The sequence below is a fragment of the Halichoerus grypus genome, chromosome 6, assembly GCF_964656455.1.
Source record: "Halichoerus grypus chromosome 6, mHalGry1.hap1.1, whole genome shotgun sequence".
Classification (NCBI taxonomy): domain Eukaryota; kingdom Metazoa; phylum Chordata; class Mammalia; order Carnivora; family Phocidae; genus Halichoerus; species Halichoerus grypus.
The window spans coordinates 94,870,695-94,890,418 of NC_135717.1; the positions used below are offsets into that span (position 1 = coordinate 94,870,695).

Genomic DNA, 19,724 nt, shown 5'->3' on the forward strand with positions numbered 1-19,724 from the left:
CCCAAGACTTCTACAACACGGAAGGTGTGTAGCCTTTTTCTGTCTGGATTGTGCTCAGGGAAAACAACAACAGCCACAAAAATCAAATCTCAGTGGATTTGGTAGGAGATAATGTCTGATTGCTCTGATGGGCCTATTATATTCTTTTTTGTTTGTTTTTTTTTTCTTTTCATTTAACTCATATTTGAAAATCTCTTATAGACAACTTGGCTCTTTCCCAGAGGTTTGGTCCAACCCTGGTTTCCATTGCTGTTGGGCCTAGTGGGGGACAAGGCATAGGCCAAGCAGCTTCAGGTCTGTGAGGATGTGTGGACACCCTTTCACGTAACTAAGGGGGCATTGCTGACCAGTCAACAGGAAGGAGAAGGCCAGGCTCATGGTCATTCTCAGCTGGTCATTTTCTGCCATTTGACAGTGAAAATAGAGATTCAAATTTCCCAAATTTACCTTCCCTCGAACTCCGATCTCAGTTATAAGAATTAATTTCTTAACTTATGTATAATTCTTCCAGCTGTGTGGCAGCTTTGGTCTGTGGCACATAGAGGTTAGATTCTTCTTGCTACTCTCTAACATGAATTTGAAAAGTTATGTAATCTCTCAAAGCATTCAAATGCTCATCTGTAGAAGTTAATATTTCCTACTTCACAGAGTTATTTGAAGATCAAATGAGATATTGTACAAAACATCTTAACACAATGCCTGACACAGAGTTGATTCTGGATAAGCACACATTTCTAATGTCTACCTCTCTCCTCCCCATAAGACATTTTTCTTCCAGCTCTTAGGGAACACTATGCTAACAATTATCTTTTCTCTCTCCCAACTCACCAAACTCCCCTTTCCTGCTGGCTCCTGAAAAAATCAATAAACATTTATTGAATGTGTACTTAGCAAGTGACAGGTATTTTTTACAGGTATAGCTCTCCTGAAGCTATTGGTCTTTCTTTCTTCTTCTCTTTATGATGAAACCTTTTCAAAGAGGCTACTGTAGAAGAATGCATTTAAGGCATATTGTCAGAGGAAATATGAATGTCTGGATATTGTGCTCAAAATTTAGATGGCATGTTCAAGGGTTTATTTTCCACACACACAAAAGTCTATTTTTCTCATCATAGTCTTAAAAGAATCCTGATTCTCAGTATGTTAAAATCCACTGATTGACATCAGTAACATTTCAGGACTGTCACACTATCCCTTCATATTTGCTTCTCTCTGTACTACGCACTGAAAGTATTCTAGCTTTAGTCATCAGTGAACTTTTATTTGCCAACTTCCAATTTCTATTTTTAGTCTTCATCCTGTGTAATGTATCAGCATCATGTGACATTCATCCCAAGCTTTCCTTCTTGGAACTTTCTTGTCACTTCACTTCTGACATTCCTTTCATCTCCCAATAATTCATGTTTGTGCACTCCCAATTTCTTCCTCTGCTCCTACTCCTCAGTATGACTCCTAAATTTTGATGTTTCCCAATATACACTTTGTCTTCATTTATTCATGTTGTACATGCTCTTTTTGGATTATATAATTCATGTCCAAAAATGTCCCACATCTCTAGGTCAGACCTATCCTGATATCCAAATCCATATTTCCAGGTGATTAAAAAACTAATTGCATAAATGTCCAAAAATATAATAAAGTTTTAAGCTTCACTAGTAATCAAAGAAATTCAAGTTATTATAAAAATATTACTCTCCTTTACCATATCATTCATGGGTATTTTTTTTCTAAATAATATACTGTGTTGAAAATTTAAGGATAAACGGATACTTTAATGTATTTCCAAAGGAGAGTAGAATATTACAACCTTTATACCGAGGAATTTGGCTCTATAGCTCAGAATTCTTTAAAATATGCATATGCAGTTCTGCTTTTGTAGCATGAAGTTATGCCAAAGGGCCTTCCCACTAAGACAACTAGAACTTGGATAAATTAAGATATTTTTTAGGCATGGTTAAGCTCATAAGAAGAAAAGGAAATCTCAAAGTGTGAGGGGGGGGAGGCAATGAACTAAAATTTGTGCAGAGCAACAAGTAAGCAGAAGGTAAAAGAAAATTGCCCTGGAAAAAATACTGATAGAAATCTTAAATCCTGAGGTCCTACCCATTAGGTTTGTCTCAGGGTTGGAGAGCAAATGTGAGTCTCCTATATTATTCTGGACTCTCCCTGGAGCTAAAGTGATCCCAGATATTGGCAAATTCTGATAGTAGCAGATGTAATCGTACATACCCTTTCTAAGGGAACATCCCAGTATGGGCCCCTAGGATTCCTACAGATTAAATTTAAGAACATATGATCTTATAAATACAAATCAGGCCATTGTGAGCAAGAGTTATCAGAAACAAAATATAGATTTAATTTCTAAGGAAATTCATGTGCTGAAATTATCAGAAACACATTAAGTAAACATACATGAAATGATTAAAAAAATCTAAAAATAGATTATTTTAAAATCAAGAAAAGACTATTAAAAATTACCAAGAAGTATTTAAAAGTAAAACAATGTAATCTTTGATATCAAAAACTCATTGAATGGGAAATAGCATATCAGATAGAAATGAAAGAGATAATTCATGAACTGGAGAAGAGATCTTGGGACAATACTCAGAATTAGCAAACATAGAGGGCACAAAATAAAGAGGCTGCATGATATAATAGATAAAAGATTCAGGAACCAGACTAACTTTGAATTCCAGCTCGACCACTAACTGGCTCTGTGAGCTTAGGCATGTTACTGTCCTCTTTGTACTTCAGTTTCATCATCTGTTAAAAAAAATAGGGAGTTGTGTAAGGATGAAGTACTTGGACCAAAGCTGATAATATTAAGCATATAGAATAAATATTAATATGACAGAGGTAAGCCCCAAATATCATTATATTGAAAAACATGTGGGCTTAACTTCCCTACCAAAAGAAGGCGTTTTTCAGATGACTCACAAAAGACATCTCGTTTTATGCTGTGTAAGAAACACAGTAAGTACCAAGTTATTCAGGAAGATTAAAATAAAAGAATGAGCAATGATATGCACAGTATATGCAAAAAAGAAAAAAGAGAAAAAGAAAAAAGAGTCATGATAATGTCTCACAGGTAGGATTCAGAGCAAAAAGCATTAGAAAAGACATAGAAAGGTAGATTAAAGGTACAAACGGGGACAATTCACAGAGAAGATATAAGTGTTATGCATTTCTGTGCACCCAGTGACAGGTGATTTCATACAGCAGAAAATGCAGTAGGTTCAAAGATAAATCAGCAGAAATAGTAATCGAGTTTAGTTCTCCTCCCAGCCCAAGACGTAACCAAGATGAAAAGCATAAAAAAGGATTTAGAAAATTTAAATAACATTTTCAATAAAGTGGATAACATTTATTGAACTTTTGTACTGAAGTGGAAAATATGGCTTTAAAAAAGTACTTATGGAACCTTTACTAAAACCGATCATTTATTAGGTCACAAAGAAAAATTTATTGAAGTCTAAAGAATCAATACAGAAAACATTGCTTGACCACAAAACAACAAAAGAAAACTCCACTGAGAAAGATTTAAAAACAAACCTGTTGAGTTAAAGAAGAGGATAAAAACAAACAAAAACTGCAGAATTTCTAGAAAACAAGTGTTACAGGTTGAAGTGTATTCCCCCAAATTCATAAGTTGAGGTCCTAACAGTACCCAAGAATGTAACCATATTTGGAAATAGGGTCATTGCAGATGTAATCGGTTAAGATGAGGTCAACTGGAGTAGTTTGGGTCCCTAATCCAATATGTCTGGTGTCTTAATAAAAAAAAAAAAAAAAAAAGGCAAAATGGGACACAGACATACACACAGAATGTCATATGGAAATGAAGATAGAGATGGGAATGATGCTACTTCAAGCCAGTGAACACCAAAGATTGCCAGGCAACCACCAGAAGCTAGGGGAGAAGCAGGAAGCAGCCCTTGAAGGAAGCAATTCTGCTCACGTATTGATCTCAGACCTCCAGCCTCCAGAACTATGAGACCATACATACTGGTTTTTAAGTCACTCAGTTGGCAGTCCTTTATCCAAAACACTGAAAACACCACTGCTATTTGTGCTTAGTTGCCCGAATCTCCAATTAGACCATATTTCAGGGTTTACTACCCAATAGATGCTCTAAATATTTTTGAATAAGTAAGTCAGCCATTAAAGGAGAGTAAATTAAATTCTCCCTACAGTCTCTTCTAACTCAAAGATTGTTCATTTGCTTGTGTGCTTATTTTTGTTTCAATTTTGGGGGAACATTAGGCCTTTCAAAAGCTGCTAATCTGTATGTCGAGGTAACAGGATCTTAGAAGTCATTGAAAAATACATTATTTTTCAAAATACTAAAATGGTGTAGAAAGAACACGTGTTCATTAAGATCACTTCTTGAGCGCACCTGGGTGGCTCAGTTGGTTAAGCGTCTGCCTTTGGCTCAGGTCATAATCCTGGAGTCCTGGGATCGAGCCCTGCATCGGGCTCCCTGCTCAGTGGGGAGTCTGCTACTCCCTCTGACCCTCCTGCCTCTCATGCTCTCTCTCTCAAATAAATAAATAGAATCTTTAAATAAAAAAGATCACTTCTTGAGAAACTTTTAAAATATAAAGAGGCAAACCATTAAGTACTGAGCTCTCCACAAGTGCATATAAACGAAATGAAGCTGTGAGGAAAAGGCGTTGCTCACCCTCCCCTAGATTATGGGGCAATGCGATGTAGCCGGCTACTGTCTCCTTTCAAATTATTACTCACATGTTTTGAATCTGGTAAGAGGAGATGTGAAGAGAGTGTTTCAGAAGACGTTTTTCACTTTAGGGACTTAAAATTTTCTGTGCTGCATTTTAAAGGGTGGCAGAAAAGAACGACTAGATGTGGAGTGAAATCAAAGGACATTCCGGATTGCTTTCCAACAAAGTGCTTCAGTGATCCAAAGAGGTGAAAACATGTGTTAATTTGTAGCTTTTTGCATAGAAAATAATCTTAAGCTATCACAATGGAGTGGAATAGAAAAAACACAATTTGAGAGCAAGTGGCACAGATTTAAAAACACAATTTTTCCTCTGAAAATATTTAGAGCAGTGATACCATTTTCATACTATGTGTGGCAATTCATTAACAAGACAGTTTTTTAAATTAATTTATCTTCTGAATTCTGGTCTAGTTAACATGCAGTGTTATATTAGTTTCAGGTATACAACCTAGTGATTCAACAGTTCCATACATTGCTCAGTGCTCGTCACAATAACTGTACTCTTAACCTCCATCACCTATTTCACCCATGCTCCCACCTATCTTCCTTCTGGTAACCACCAGCTTGTTCTCTACACTTGAGTCTGTCTGTTTGTTGCTTTTTTTCTTCAATCATTTATTTTGTCTCTTAAATTCCACATATGAGCGAAATCATATAGTATTTGTCTTATTTCATTTAGCATTATACCCTCTAGATCCATCCATGTTGTTGCAAATGGTAAGATTTCATTTTTTTTAGCTGAGTAAAATTCCATTGTGTGTATATATATCTATCCATACCACCTCTTCTTTATCCATTCATCTATTTATGGACACTTGAGTTGCTTCCATATTTTGGCTATATAAATAATGCTGTAATAAACATAGCAGTGCATATATATTTTTGAATTAGTGTTTTCATATTCTTTGGGTAAATACCTAGTAGTGCAATTGCTGGGTTGTAGAATAGTTCTATTTTTAACTTTTTGATGAACTTCCATACTGTTTTCCAGAGTAGCTGCATGGGTTTGCATTCCCACTAACAGTGCATAAGGATTCCTTTTTCTACACATCCTCTCCAACACCTGTTGTTTCTTGTGCTTTTTATTTTAGCTATTCTGACAGGTGTGAGGTGATACTGCATTGTGGCTTTGATTTGCATTTCTCTGATGATGAATGATGTTGAGCACCTTTTCATGTGTCTGTTGACCATCTGCATATCTTCTTTGGAGAAATGTCTGTTCATGCCTTCTGCTTATTTTTTAATTGGATTATTTGGTGATTTTTTTTTTTTTTGTATTGATTTGTGTAAGTTCTTTTTATATTTGGAAACTAACCCCTTATCAGATATATCATTTGCAAATATTTTTTCCCATTCAGTAGGTTGTCTTTTAGTTTTGTTCATCATTTCCTTTGTTGTGCAGAATCTTTTTATTTGGATGTAGTCCCAATAGCTTATTTTTGCTTTGTTTCCCTTGCCTCAGGAGACAATATCTAGAAAAATATTGCTATGGCCAATGTCAGAGAAATTACTGCTTATGCTCTTTTCTAGGATTTGTTTGGTTTCAGGTCTCACATTTAGATCTTTAATCCATTTTGAGTTTATTTTTGTATAAGGTGTAAGAAAGTGGTCCAGTTTCATTCTTTTGCATGTTGTCCAGTTTTCCTAGCACTATTTGTTGAAGAGACTTTTTCCCGATTGTATACTCTTGCCTCCTTTATCAAAGATTAATTGACCATATAATTGTGGGTTTATTTCTGGGCTTTCTATTCTGTTCTAGTGATCTATATGTCCCTTTTTGTGCCAGTATCATACTGTTTTGATTACTATAGCTTTGTAATATATCTTGAGATCTGGGATAGTGATACCTCCAGTTTTGTTCTTCTTTTTCAAGATTTCTTCGGCTATTCAAGGACTTCTGTGGTCCCATACAAATTTTAGGATTATTTGTTCTAGTTCTGTGAAAAATGCTTTTGATATTTTGATAGGGGTTGCATTAAATTTGTAGATTGTTTTATGTAGTATAAATATTTTAACAATATTTGTTCTCCCAGTCCATGAGCATGGGATATCCTTCCATTTCTTTTTTTTTCTTTTTTTAAGATTTTATTTATTTATTTGACAGAGAGAGCACACAAGCAGGAGGAACGGCAGGCAGAGGGAGAGGGAGAAGCAGGCTTCCCACTGAGCAAGGAGCCCAAAGTGGGGCTTGATCCCAGGACCCTGGGATCATGACCTGCACCAAAGACAGATGCTTAACTGACTGAGCCACTCAAGCACCCTATCTTTCCATTTCTTTGTGTCATCTTCAATTCCTTTCATCAGTGTTTTAGTTTTCAGAGTACAGGTCTTTCATCTCTTTGGTTTAGTTTATTCCTAGGTATTTCATTCTTTGTAGTGCAGTTGTAAATGGGATTTCTTACCTTCTCTTTGTGCTGCTTCATAATGCAATAGATTACTATATATTCATTTATATCCTGTGAATTTACTAAAATCACTTATCAGTTCTAGTAGTTTTTTGGAGGAGTCTTTAGGGTTTTCTATATACAGTATCATGTCATTTACAAATACCAAGAGTTTTACTTCTTTACCAATTTGGATGCCTTTTATTTCTTTTTGTTGTCTGATTCCTGTAGCTAGGACTTCAGTATTATGCTGAATAAAAGTGGTGAGAGAGGACATCCTTGTCTTGTTTCTGATTTTAGGGGAAAAGCTCTCAGATTTTCACCATTGAGTATGATTTTAGCTGTGGGGTTTTCATATATGGCCTTTATTATGTTAAGTTGTGTTCCTTCTAAACCTACTTTGTTGAGGGGTTGTATCATAAATGATGTTGTACTTTGTCAAATGCTTTTTCTGCATCTACTGAAATGATCATATGGTTCTTATCATTTCTCTTGCTTATGTGATACATCATGTTGATTGATTTGTGAATATTGACCCACCCTTGCATCCCAGGAATAAATCCCACTTGATCATGGTGAATGATTTTTTTAATGTATTGTTTGATTCAGTTTGCTAGTATTTTGTTGAGGAATTTTGCATCTAGGTTCATCAGAGATATTGGCCTGCAGTTCTTTTTTTTTTTTTGGTGGTGTTTTTATGTAGTTTTGGTCAGGATAATGTGACCTCATAAGATGAATTTGAAAGTTTTCCTTTCTCTTCTGTTTTTTTGGAATAGTTTGAGAATAGGTATTAACTCTTGGTAGACTTCACCAGTGAGGCTATCTGGTCCTGGACTTGTGTTTATTGGGAGTTTTTTGATTACTGATTCAATTTCATTGCTGTTATTGGTCTATTCAAATTTTCTATTTTTTTCCTTATTTATATATGGTAACTTATATGTTTCTGGGAATTTATCTATTTCTTCTAGGTTGTCCAATTTGTTGGCTTATAATTTTTCATAATATTCTCTTACAATTGTTTGTATTTCTGTGGTGTTGGTTGTGATTTCTCCTCTTTCATTTGTGATTTTATTTATTTGAATCCTCTCTCTCATCCTCTCTGTCTCTTTTTTTAATGAATCTGGCTAGAGTTTTATCAATTTTATTGATCTTTTTTAAAGAACCAGCTCCTGGCTTCATTGATCTGTTCTATTGTTTTTTTAGTTTCTATATCATTTATTTCTGCTCTAATCTTTCTTATTTCCCCTTCTGCTGCTTCAGCATTTTGTTTGTTCTTCTTTTTCTCGTTCCTTTAGGTGTAAGGTTAGGGTATTTATTTGAGATTTTTCTTGCTTCTTGAGATAGACCTATATTGCTATAAACTTCCCTCTTAGAATAACTTTAACTGCACCAAAAGATTTTGGACTATTGTGTTTTCATTTTCATATGGCTCCATGTATTTTTTGACTTCCTCTTCAATTTCTTGATTGACCCATTCGTTGTTTATTAGCATGTTATTTAACCTCCATGTATTTGTGTTCTTTCCAGATTTTTTCTTGTGCTTGATTTCTAGTTTTACGGTGTTGTTGTCAGAAAAGATGCATGATATGATTTCAATCTTTTTGAATTTGTTGAGATTTGTTTTGTGGCTAACATGTGATCTATTCTAGAGAATGTTCCATGTTCACTTGAAAAGAATGGTATCCCACTGTTTTAGGATGGAATGTTCCAAATATATCTGTTACATGCATCTCGTCCAATGTGTCATTTAAAGCCTCTGTTTACTTGTTGATTTTTTGTTTGGATGATCTATTCATTGATGTAAGTGAGGTGTTAAAGTCCCCTACTATCATTGTATTACCATCAATTGCTTCCTTTATGTTTGTTAATAACTGCTTTATGTATTTTGGTGTTCCCATGTTGGGTACATAAATATTTACAATTATAACTTCTTTTTGGATTGTACCCTTTATGATTATGTAGTGTCCTTCTTTATCTCTTGTTTCAGTATTTGTTTTGAAGTCAATTTTGTCTAATATAAGTATTGCTCCCCTGGCTTTCTTTTTCACTTCCATTTGCATGATAAATGTTTTAATATCCCTTCGCTTTCAATCTGCATGTATCTTTAGGTCTGAAATTAGTTTCTTGTAGGCAGCATATAGATGGGTCTTGCTTTTTTATCCATTCTGTCACCCTAGTCTTTTGACTAGAGAGTTTAATCCATTTATATTCAAGGTAATTATTGATAGCTATGTACTTATTGCTATTTTATGACTTCTTTTATGGTTGTGTTTGTAATTCTCTGTTCCTTTTTTCTCTTGCTCTCATCTCTCATGTTTTGCTGGCTTTCTTTAGTGATATACTTAGGTTCCTTTATTTTTTGCATATCTATTAACACTTTTTTATTTGTCTTTACCATTTGGTTTCTATATAACATCTTATGCATGTAACAGTCTATATTACGTTGATGGTCACTTAAGTTTGAACGCACTAAAGTTTTACTTTTCTCTCCCCCACCCCATGTTTTAGGTATATAGTATCATATCGTCATCTTTTTATTTTGTGACTCCCTTGACTGATTTTTATAGATATTGTTGCTTTTGTGCTTCTGACTTTTCTTACTCCTACTTATGGTCTTTCCTTTCCACTCAAAGAATCCCCTTTAACATTTCTTGTAAGTCTGGTTTATCAGTGATAAATTCCTTGAACTTTTGTTTGGGAAACTCTTTAGCTCTCCTTCCATTCTAAATGATGGCCTTGCTGGATAGAGTATTCTTGACTGCAGGTTTTTTCCTTTCAGCACTTTGAATATATCATGCCAATCCCTTCTGAACGGCAATGCTTCTGCTGAAAAATTAACTGAGAGCCTTATGGGGTTTTTCTTGCATGTAACTGTTTTCTTTTCTCTTGCTGCTTTAAAAATTCTTTCCTTTTTTTTTTTTTAAGATTTTAATTATTTATTTGACAGAGAGAGCCCAAGCAGCGGGGAACGGCAGAGGCAGAGGGAGAAGCAGGCCCCCCACTGTGTAGGGAGCCTGATGTGGGGCTCAATCCCAGGACCCCGGGATCGTGACCTGAGCTGAAGGCAGCTACTTAGCCGACTGAGCCCCCTAGGCACAAAAATTCTTTCTTTATTACTACTCTTTTTGCCATTTTAATTGCTATGTGTCTTGGTGTGGGCCTCCTTAAGTTGATTTTGTTGGGGGCTCTCTATGACTATTGGATCTGGATTTCTGTTTTCTTCCCTAGATTCAAGAAGTTTTCAGTTATTATTCCTTCAAATAAAATTCTGCCCCCTTTTCTCTCTTTTCTCCTTCTGGGATCTCTATAATGCAAATGTTATTATGCTTGATGGTGTCACTGAGTTCCCTTAATCTAGTCTAACTTTTTATTAATCTTTTTTCCTTCTCTTGTTCAGCATGATTGCTTTCTATTACTCTGCTCTCCAGGTCACTTATCCATTCTTCTCCTTCCTCTTGTCTACTATTTGTTCCTGCTAGTATATTTTTATTTCAGTTATTGAGATCTTCATCACTTATTGGCTCTTCTTTACATTTTCTGTCTCTTTGTTGAGGGTATCACTGAGGTCCTCCACTCTTCTCAAGTTCAGTGAGTATTTTTATGACCATGACTTTGAATTCTTTAGCAGGCATATTGCTTATCTCTATTTTGTTTAGCTCTCTTGCTGTGATTTTGTCCTGTCCTTTCATTCAGAATATATTCTTCTATCTCTTCATTCTGTCTAACTCTCTGTTGCTATGTGTTCAGAAAGTCAGCTATGTCTCCTATTCTTGAAAGTAGTGGCTTTATAAAGAAGAGGTCTTATAGTGCCCTGTAGTGCAACGTCCCCTGCTCACCAGAACCTGTAGCTTCCTATGTGTGTTGTGTGCACCCTACTGTTGTGGCTGAGCTGCATTTGCCTTCAGTCCAGTCATCTGCAATGGCTCTCTTTGCCTGTACTGGTCCAGGGTTTGGTTCCTGTGTTATTAATGGGCCAGTCTTAGGCCACCTTGGGCATGAGTTCAGCTAGACCAGGCCTTTGACAGACCTGTGGTCCCATCAAAGTACAGGGCACTCCCCTTGTGCTGTCCCCTAAGAAGCTTTTGTTGGTGGGTGGGACCTAAGATCAGACCAGATGTCTGCCCCCAGCCTACTGCTGGGACTGCAATCAAACTGGTGTGTTTATTTTCCCCTCTTCCCAGGGTAGGGGGAACTTTGTGGTGGTACTAGCAGTTTGCACACTGTCAGGGCGGTTTGCACACTGCCACACTTGTGGAACCACTGAGGATGGACTCCTGCAGAGGGCAGGTTGGAGAGAGTGGTCTGCCAAAGAGCGTGGGGGCAGGGTACGTGGTATTAGAAAGTTTTGCACAAGTCTGCTGTGGGAGGAGACCTGGTGCTGCTTTGGAGAGCTGCAGAGGCTAAGTTGGGTGGAGCGAGTCTATATAAGAGCACGGAGGCAGGACATGTTGTTAGCAAGCTAGGTGGAGAGTATTCATGCTGCACTGTTTCCCACAGGTGTCCGTGTAACTAGACTGGGTGGTGGAGGAGGGAAATGGCACCTACCAGCTCTTTTGTTCTTGGAAAAGTCTCCCAAAGATCCCTGCCCCTTCTGCACATGCTGTTTGGTTAGTAAATAAATCTCCTTCCCATATACTGCAGGCATTTTTCAAACTACTGCTTCTATGCTATATCTCAGCAGGACTGTTTGTTATGCTGTCTCTTTAAAGGCAGGGACTCAGTTTCCTATCACCCTCTAGCTCTCCCAGAGCCAACCAGCTGTGTGTTAAGCCCTGCTGACTGTAAAAACTCATGATGTTAAGCCCCTGTGGTTTTTAAAGCCAAATATTATGGGGATTTGTCTTCCCTGAGTGGGTTCTCCTTGCCTACAGTGCCTGGTGTGGGGTCTGTTCCTCTCCATTCTCTGTGCTTGCAGAGCCCCTCCCTCCTGAGGACAGTCCCATGGGTCAGCTTAGTTCTGAACCGAGTCCCTGCCCTTCCTATCATTTTTGATGTGGCCTCGTCTTTATGTTCAGTTGTGGAGAGTCAGTTCTGCCAGTCTTCAGGTCATTTTCTGGGTTATTTACACTGATGTGGGTATTATGTAGGTGTATCCATAGAATGAGGTGAATTTAGGATCCTCCTACTCCCAGAAGTCCCCAAGATAGTTTTAAAACTGTGTAGCAACAACAAAAAAAAAGTTCACATAAAAATCAGCTATAAACTATTACTATTTTTTTTTTTTTTAAGATTTTATTTATTTATTTGAGAGAGAGAGAATGAGAGAGAGAGCACATGAGAGGGGGGAGGGTCAGAGGGAGGAGCAGACTCCCTGCAGAGCAGGGAGCCCGATGCGGGACTCGATCCCGGGACTCCAGGATCATGACCTGAGCTGAAGGCAGTCGCTTAACCAACTGAGCCACCCAGGCGCCCAAACTATTACTATTTTTATGTTTTCTATTTTTATGTGCAAATATTGCTTATATTGTGCATAGTTCAGGCATTGAATATAGACATTTTTGTATCATATTCTATCTCTCTAAAAAATTATATTTTCTTTATTCATCTGTCAACAGACACTTAGGTTGTTTCCCTACATTGGTTATTGTGAATATGCTGCAATGAACAAGTGAGTACAGATATCTCTTCAAGGTAATAATTTTGTTTTCTTTGGATAAATACCCAGAAGTGAGATTGCTGGATCATATGGTAGTTCCGGTTTTAGTTTCTCAAGGAACCTCCATATTGTTTTCCATTGTGACTGAAATAATTTACATTTCTACGAACATTGTGCAAGCGTTCCAACATGGGGTAATTTGAGCATCAGAAAAAGGGGATCAAAATACATATATGCTAAAATATATAGGTTCACAATGAGAATCCCCCCCAAAATTCTTTGGTCATTTTTGGAGGATGCTAGAGAACCAACTCATTACTATGTGCAGAAAACTGGTAAGTAAAGGGAAAGAATAAAGCATATATCTTGCCTTTCCTTTAAAACTGTGCCTCAAGGTAGCCAAATAGTTAATGAGGAATGTTCTCCTTTACTGGAGAATTTCAGCTAATAAATGTAGAGGAAATAATAGAATCAGACTCTCACTTGTAGCCTACAATAAAACAATGATTCTAGGCAATGGTTGCTAAAACCAGTGACTGAAGGGCTAATGGAGAACTCAGAATGGACAATGTGGCTGACAAAATCTGACCTCACTGATCAATCTTAACACCACAAAAGAGATTCAGCCAGATGTTGTGATGGAACAGGAAAGAAACAGCAGATTCTTACCTGAATGAAATCAAGCCACTAAACCGAACAACCAGTATAGAGGAAAAAAAGAGTTAGGAAAATAAATAAATATGTAGGTTAAAAGCAGGTATTTTGGTTTAAATGAACACTAGAGCATAAATCAGAAAAACTAAACTTTGGTTCAGGATTTCAACATGAACTAGATGTGTAATGTTGGACAAGTTATTTAATACTCTGGGCTTCTGTATCATCTGTAAATCATTGTATATACTTTGTTAAATACATTAATTATCTTCTTATAGGAAGTCATCATTCTTCAAAATCATTTGATTTTATGGTTTTTTTCCTTTTGGAATATCAGTAAATTTTACAGAAATATAAAATTGCAGAATCAGTGGATAATTAGAATAAGTATTGGAAAAAAAAGTTTTTTTCTTTCTTTCTGAAATTTTTACTAAACACCCTCAAACTGTATTACTAAGCTTTAAGGAAGTATATGAACTCAGTGAACTTAATTTTTTTATATGGAGAACTTCCTTCTTTTTTAGACTACATAGATATGCATGTTTTCACTAGCATTTGGAATTTCTTTTACTTTCTATATATGACATTAAATTGTCATAACTTAGAATATTAACTTAAATATAACTTAGAAATACAAGAAAAAAGAACAATATGGAGAAAATAAAAAGTAACAAATTAAATTTATTTTTTCAAAATAATTGCAGTGTTTCTACGCAATGATAGAAAAAGCAAAAATTTCTTAATTACATAGATATGTGTCTATTTAAATGCTGACAAATGAATTTGGGGATTGAAAATTATATTTTGCTTCCTTTAATCTTCCATCCCCCACTTCATATAAATAGCTTTTGATTTCTCTCTCTCTCTTTTTTTTTTTTTTAGTGTGCTTTTTTATGTACCTTACCCTCATAGTTTAAACTACTACTGAATGTTCATGGAATTAAGCCATTGGGGTCATTTGGCTTTAGCTTCCTCATTAAATTCTTCAATGTCCCTGGCTTCAGTCTTTGCATATAAACACATTTGTTATTCTTAATCACTTCCTTTTATCAATCCCTTACTAGAGCATACTGCTTAATCTTTGAAAATCCACACTTGTATTTTACAAAAATGGAAAATTCAGACTTCTGCTGTGTGTGACACACCATTAACTGCACAAAGACACTCTGTATCTGCTATGTTAGTATTTACTGATGTGTTAATGTAATAACGACCCATCTGCTTCTGCTGTCTGTGAGGTACTTTCTATCTATAGGGATGGAAATTAATGACAGTCTCTCTGAGATGCCTGATGTCAGAGCTGGGAAAGGTGTGAAGCATATATAAGAGCTGGATTACTCATTGGCAAGTGGGGGACAAATACTCTAGTGGATGCAAGCTTGGGATTGTTCATGAAGCTTTCTTACCATTAGAGACATTCTCTGATTTTGCTGACACTGAAACATTAAAAGGTAAAGAGTTTCCTGTTTATGGGAAAATATTATTTGTTTAGGGAAGAGTAGATTTGGGATTAAACATATGGCTTATTTCAAAGAAAGGCTAAAGGGATAAAATGGTATAATAACAACTTTCCAGACTGTTTAGAGAGGGAAATTGGGAAAGTGAAAATTTTAAAATATTTGAAAATTGTTTGAGCAGTATCAAGGGACTATATCAATAAAATTACTATCTTTGGAGATTATGTTTAAAAAGAGATTTTTTTTAGAGTAGGTTCTAGTCTCAAATTCCATCAATCAGAGCTATAAAAAATTTCTTGATTTCAATGCTGAATTATTCTTTTCAGAAAATTTGAGAAGCAATGTGCCTCCTGAAGCTGCCGGTAGTTCTCATTGTAATCTCAGTTGCATTAAACCATATGAAAGCTACTCCTATTAAAAGGTTAGTATCTTAAAAATCTTGTTTTCTTTTGTAAAATGTGGGAAAATTAGAATTAAAAACTGCTGTATAATTAACAGCCCTTATGCCAATAGATGCATCTTTCTGACGGAATTTCTGACAGACAGGCATGGATAGTTCCAGTTTTGTCAAGAAATATGCTCTTGGAATCTAGAGGGGCAAAACCAGAATACAAAGCAGGAAAAGCCAAAGGGTAGTAATTTCCACTATATTAACCTGATTCTCAAATAAACTAGAGAAACTTAAAACATATATTCTATATCAGGTGGGATTTTATTGTATATTTACATAGTTTTTTTTGTCTTAAGAGGGCTCTGGCAATATCCAAAACTATTACATCTCCGTCTGGAAATTGAAATACATAGAAATAATCAGGGAGCAAATTAAAATTTTTAAGAACTAGTTTAAAAGCCATTTGCTCCTAGGGGATTCTTTCTATATTGTTAACTGTTCTATTAATGAAATAGAATTATTAAAAAATATGTTCTTCATGAAATTACTTCTGAGCTGATCTAAATGTAAATTTATACTTCTTAAAAATGTTTTCAATAGGTAGCATGTGCATCAGAATTTCCTAAGAGGGCTCATTTCAAAACGTGTCATGTCATTTAAGTGGTAATTTTAAGGAAGTCTAAAAACTTGTCAGGTGAAAATGTTAGCAGTAATTACAACTTTCAAGGGGAAAGAACTGTAATTCTCCATTTATTTAAAAGATTCTCAAGTCCAAATTCATGCATATGTCGTAAACAATATAATTGAGGATTTGTTTGTGCCTAAATCAGTTTGACTCCTTATAGTCTTGTAGGACTGAACTTACACACTCTTTAAGACCGAGTAGTATTAAGGTTACTTTTGAAAAGAGTTTGCTTTGGGGCGCCTGGGTGGCTCAGTCATTAAGTGTCTGCCTTTGGCTCGGGTCATGATCCCAGGGTCCTGGGATCGAGCCCCGCATCGGGCTCCCTGCTCAGTGGGAAGCCTGCTTCTCCCTCTCCCACTCCCCCTGCTTGTGTTCCTGCTCTCGCTATCTCTCTCTGTCAAATAAATAAAATAATAAAAAAAACAAGAAAAGAAAAGAGTTTGCTTCAGGTCACATTAAAACTTTTCTTGTAGAATTATTAGTGTCTTGTCTATTTTCCTTTGAGGTGTTTTTTTGTTGAGGTGGCAGTCTGTGGTGATATGCAAAGGGTTCTACAACACCCACGTGTAATAAATAACAGGAATCCTCAGATTTCTTTTGTCCTTTCAGGCTTATTGAATTTACAGGATGTTCTCAGAATTAACTCTAATTTTCAGTTGGATTTTTGTGGGTAAAAATAAGTGAAACTGACATGAAGTTTCTGATAAGCCAGCAGAATAATAGAATAACAGGAAAATAGCAGTATTACCTAGTATTTCTGTCTATATCTTGATTTTTTTTTCTTTCATTAGATATAGACATTTGATAAGCACATTTATCCAGTATGTCTTTATGGATATGAGTTTATTATGAGGTGAACTTCACTCATTAATAAAATAGTACATAACATTATTTATTTTCAAGTTATTTTCATGTTAGTCTCACAATCTCTTAATTTGAATCTTTATTAAAAATACTTCCAAAGCATTCTTCAAATTACTCTTTAATGAATTTCCAGAAACCAGTACGTCTGATCATTTTTTTTAAAGGGGGAGAATTTATCATCCTGAGCTGTTCAACCATGTAATATTCTATACATCTCATAAAAAGCTGTGAAAGCTTATGTAGAAAATGACTCAAATCTCACACACTTTTAAAAGACAAAGCTGATATAAGTTTATCAATGTCATTTTTCTTATAAAATTTAATCACCTCATTTGAGATCTTTTTTAACTTCTATGTCTGTATGAGATGAGATTTAGAGGAAACAAAATGACTTTACAAACCATCCCAAAAAATATTTTATACTCTTGACTGAGGCAAAAGGATTACACACTTGCCCACCAACTTTTAAACACTCAGTAAATTTCTGCCTAGCAGATAATCAGAGGTTAACCAGCAGTATAATTACTTCCACAAATGAATATTGAGAACTGGAGCAGGGATACAGTTTAAAACTGTTTTTAAAAATCCTTGAGGGGCACCCGGGTGGCACAGTCGGTTCTTCCGCTCAGGTCGTGGTCTCAGAGTCATGAGATCAAGCCCCTCAACAGGCTTGGTCCTCAGCACAGAGTCTGCTTGAGATTCTCTCTTCCTCTCCCTCTGCCTCTCCCGCTCATGCTCTCTGTCTAAAATAAATCTTTAAAAGCCCTTGAAACTGAGATGTTTTTAAAGAGAGATAATATAAGAGTGATTCTTCAGTCTATAGTCATCACTGTTTAAACTCTTAAAGTTAGGAATTTGTGCATGTGTGTAGGTGGTCAATGGATTTGAACTAGCGTCTGTCACTAGATGTTAGGCAGGGCTTGTCTGCCCAAGTAGTTAAAGAGAAAGAAAAAATGCCTGAAAGTAGGGGTGTGATGCCTTTTACTAACCATTTCAGCCATCTTTTTCTATCTTAATGATAGTTTGGGAAAGAATCTTGTACATACTGACGTTATATTTACAAGAAAAGTCTTGTTTGGGAAAGCAGTTTCATAATAATGAAACAAATCAACATAGAAGCTCTTAATATTTCTTATAAGTGGAATGATGGCTCTTCTAGCTAACTCAAATAAGATATCATTTTAGTTGGAATAATTTTAAGTATTGTTACAGACCTTGAGACCAATTATCAAAGTACTACTCAGACATTTAACACATAGATTAGAGACCACGACCTGAGCGGAAGAACCGACATGGTCTTATTATTTCCTTTATTGCTTTAAACTTATTATTTTGAAGTGTTTGGGTCAAATTCTAATTTCTGCTTTTTTCAAGAAAAGCTTATTCTCTTTTAGAATTAAATGATTTATGAATTATTGGTTTAATTCTTAAAAAGCATTAAGTCATTCTTTGGAAATGTACATTGGCCATGCTTACTACACATGCAAAGAGAAATAAGTAAATAAATAATATGACTAATATTGACATATTAAACCAGGTAATTAGGTCCCAAAGTGGGTTTCCTTGCCTGAATAATAGGTTTGTCAGCATACACTTATATTCAACAATACCAAGTTTACCTGATGCCATAAGAATTTTCTATATTTGGAAGAATATATGAGTGTAAAAACCCTAAAGATTTAAATGAGATTTAAAAACACTTACTCTTAGGCTATCCCTATAGAGAGATATAGACAATGAAGTATTCCCCATACAAAACAAACACATTGAGATCAAATCTATTGCATTTTGCCCCAAATTATGTATAACAACTTGCTTCTGAATGTAGCTTCATATCTATATCTCTTTCCCAATTTACACTTATCCTAAGTTTTACTAATATTTCAATTTCCATGGAACTGAAAGCTAAAACATTTCCCTAGTTTTCCTAATCATCTGCAAAAAAGGGAAGCATGTTATTATTCTGTATCCATTTCTAATACCATTTTGAGAGCACACTGGAACAATGGGTGGTACAAAAATATAGAGTTGACATAAATTCTGAAATATAGAATTTATATATATATATATATATATATAGCTTATATATATATAGAAACAAGAGTTAACATTCAAACGAATTACTTAAACATAGTGATAATTTCTGACTTACCTGGAATATTATTATGCAATTGTTCCAGATTGCTGAAAGAATACAGTGAATAGTAATACTATTAACATAAAAGTCTTTTGTTTTTAACATTCAACATAGTCCTATCATTAAAATTGTTAAAAAGAACCAAACAGGCAGAAGAAAGATAGTAATGCTCATGTATTTATGCTGAGTAATAGAACTCCCAATCTACAACAGTGAAAGTGCATGAACCAGTGATAAATTTGATTCCCCTTGAGCATTAGTAGTACCTGGCATTTCTCTCTTAACACCCCTGATTTAATGATCTCAGGGAACTTAACAAAAATATCTTACACTGCTTAATTTTCATTGGAAAGTTGTGGGAAATAAATACATATATATTTAATTCCACATATTCCAGATTACATATAAATTTTATATTCTAAATCCTCTTTATATATTGGGAACTAGATTTATCAAGATTTAGAAGAATAAAAGAAGATTTCAAAGAATGTAAGACAAAGACACGCTTTTTTATTATTATTACTATCTGGAATAAATGCTGAAGTTTCCAAGGATCATAATGAGAAATTCAACATTGACTATAATGGATGTTTTGTTATATGATGTCCCAGACAAAAATTGCTTCTGCTACATCTTCAAGGTGTCAAAAAATCTTGGTCATCCAGACGTTTCCAAACCAAAACGTTGAGTTACTTACTTGAAAATGTTTCCTTTAGTTTTCATCAATATGGGATATCTGTTGTCCTATAGAAGTATGGGTTAGCCTGGTGATGGGTATTAAAGAGGGCATGTATTGAATGGAGCACTGGGTG

General features: G+C 35.3%; 2 protein-coding genes across 14 annotated transcripts in view; one reads left to right on the forward strand and one right to left on the reverse strand.

Annotated features, from left to right (window-relative positions):
• SLCO1A2 (solute carrier organic anion transporter family member 1A2) overlaps nt 1–19,724 on the reverse strand; it is a 110,175-nt gene that overhangs the window by 69,578 nt on the left and 20,873 nt on the right. The window contains exon 2 of one of the 6 annotated variants that reach the window (XM_078075710.1): nt 2,685–2,763. The exons of the other annotated variants lie outside the window; for them this stretch is intronic. The gene's annotated coding sequence lies outside the window, so the exon portion shown is untranslated. The remainder of the gene's footprint in view (nt 1–2,684; nt 2,764–19,724) is intronic. 6 annotated transcript variants of the gene reach the window in all.
• IAPP (islet amyloid polypeptide) overlaps nt 1–19,724 on the forward strand; it is an 81,515-nt gene that overhangs the window by 61,446 nt on the left and 345 nt on the right. For 4 of the 8 annotated variants that reach the window (XM_078075721.1, XM_078075719.1, XM_078075722.1 and 1 more), the window contains 3 exons: nt 12,684–12,736; nt 14,634–14,829; nt 15,162–15,256. In XM_078075721.1, coding sequence (XP_077931847.1) covers nt 15,177–15,256 — 80 coding nt within the window. In that variant the 5' untranslated portion in view covers nt 12,684–12,736; nt 14,634–14,829; nt 15,162–15,176. Of the gene's footprint in view, nt 1–4,865; nt 4,930–11,623; nt 11,736–12,683; nt 12,760–14,616; nt 14,830–15,161; nt 15,257–19,724 lie in introns of those variants that run through there. The other 4 variants (XM_078075723.1, XM_036119196.2, XM_078075724.1 and 1 more) reach the window with 4 other exon arrangements.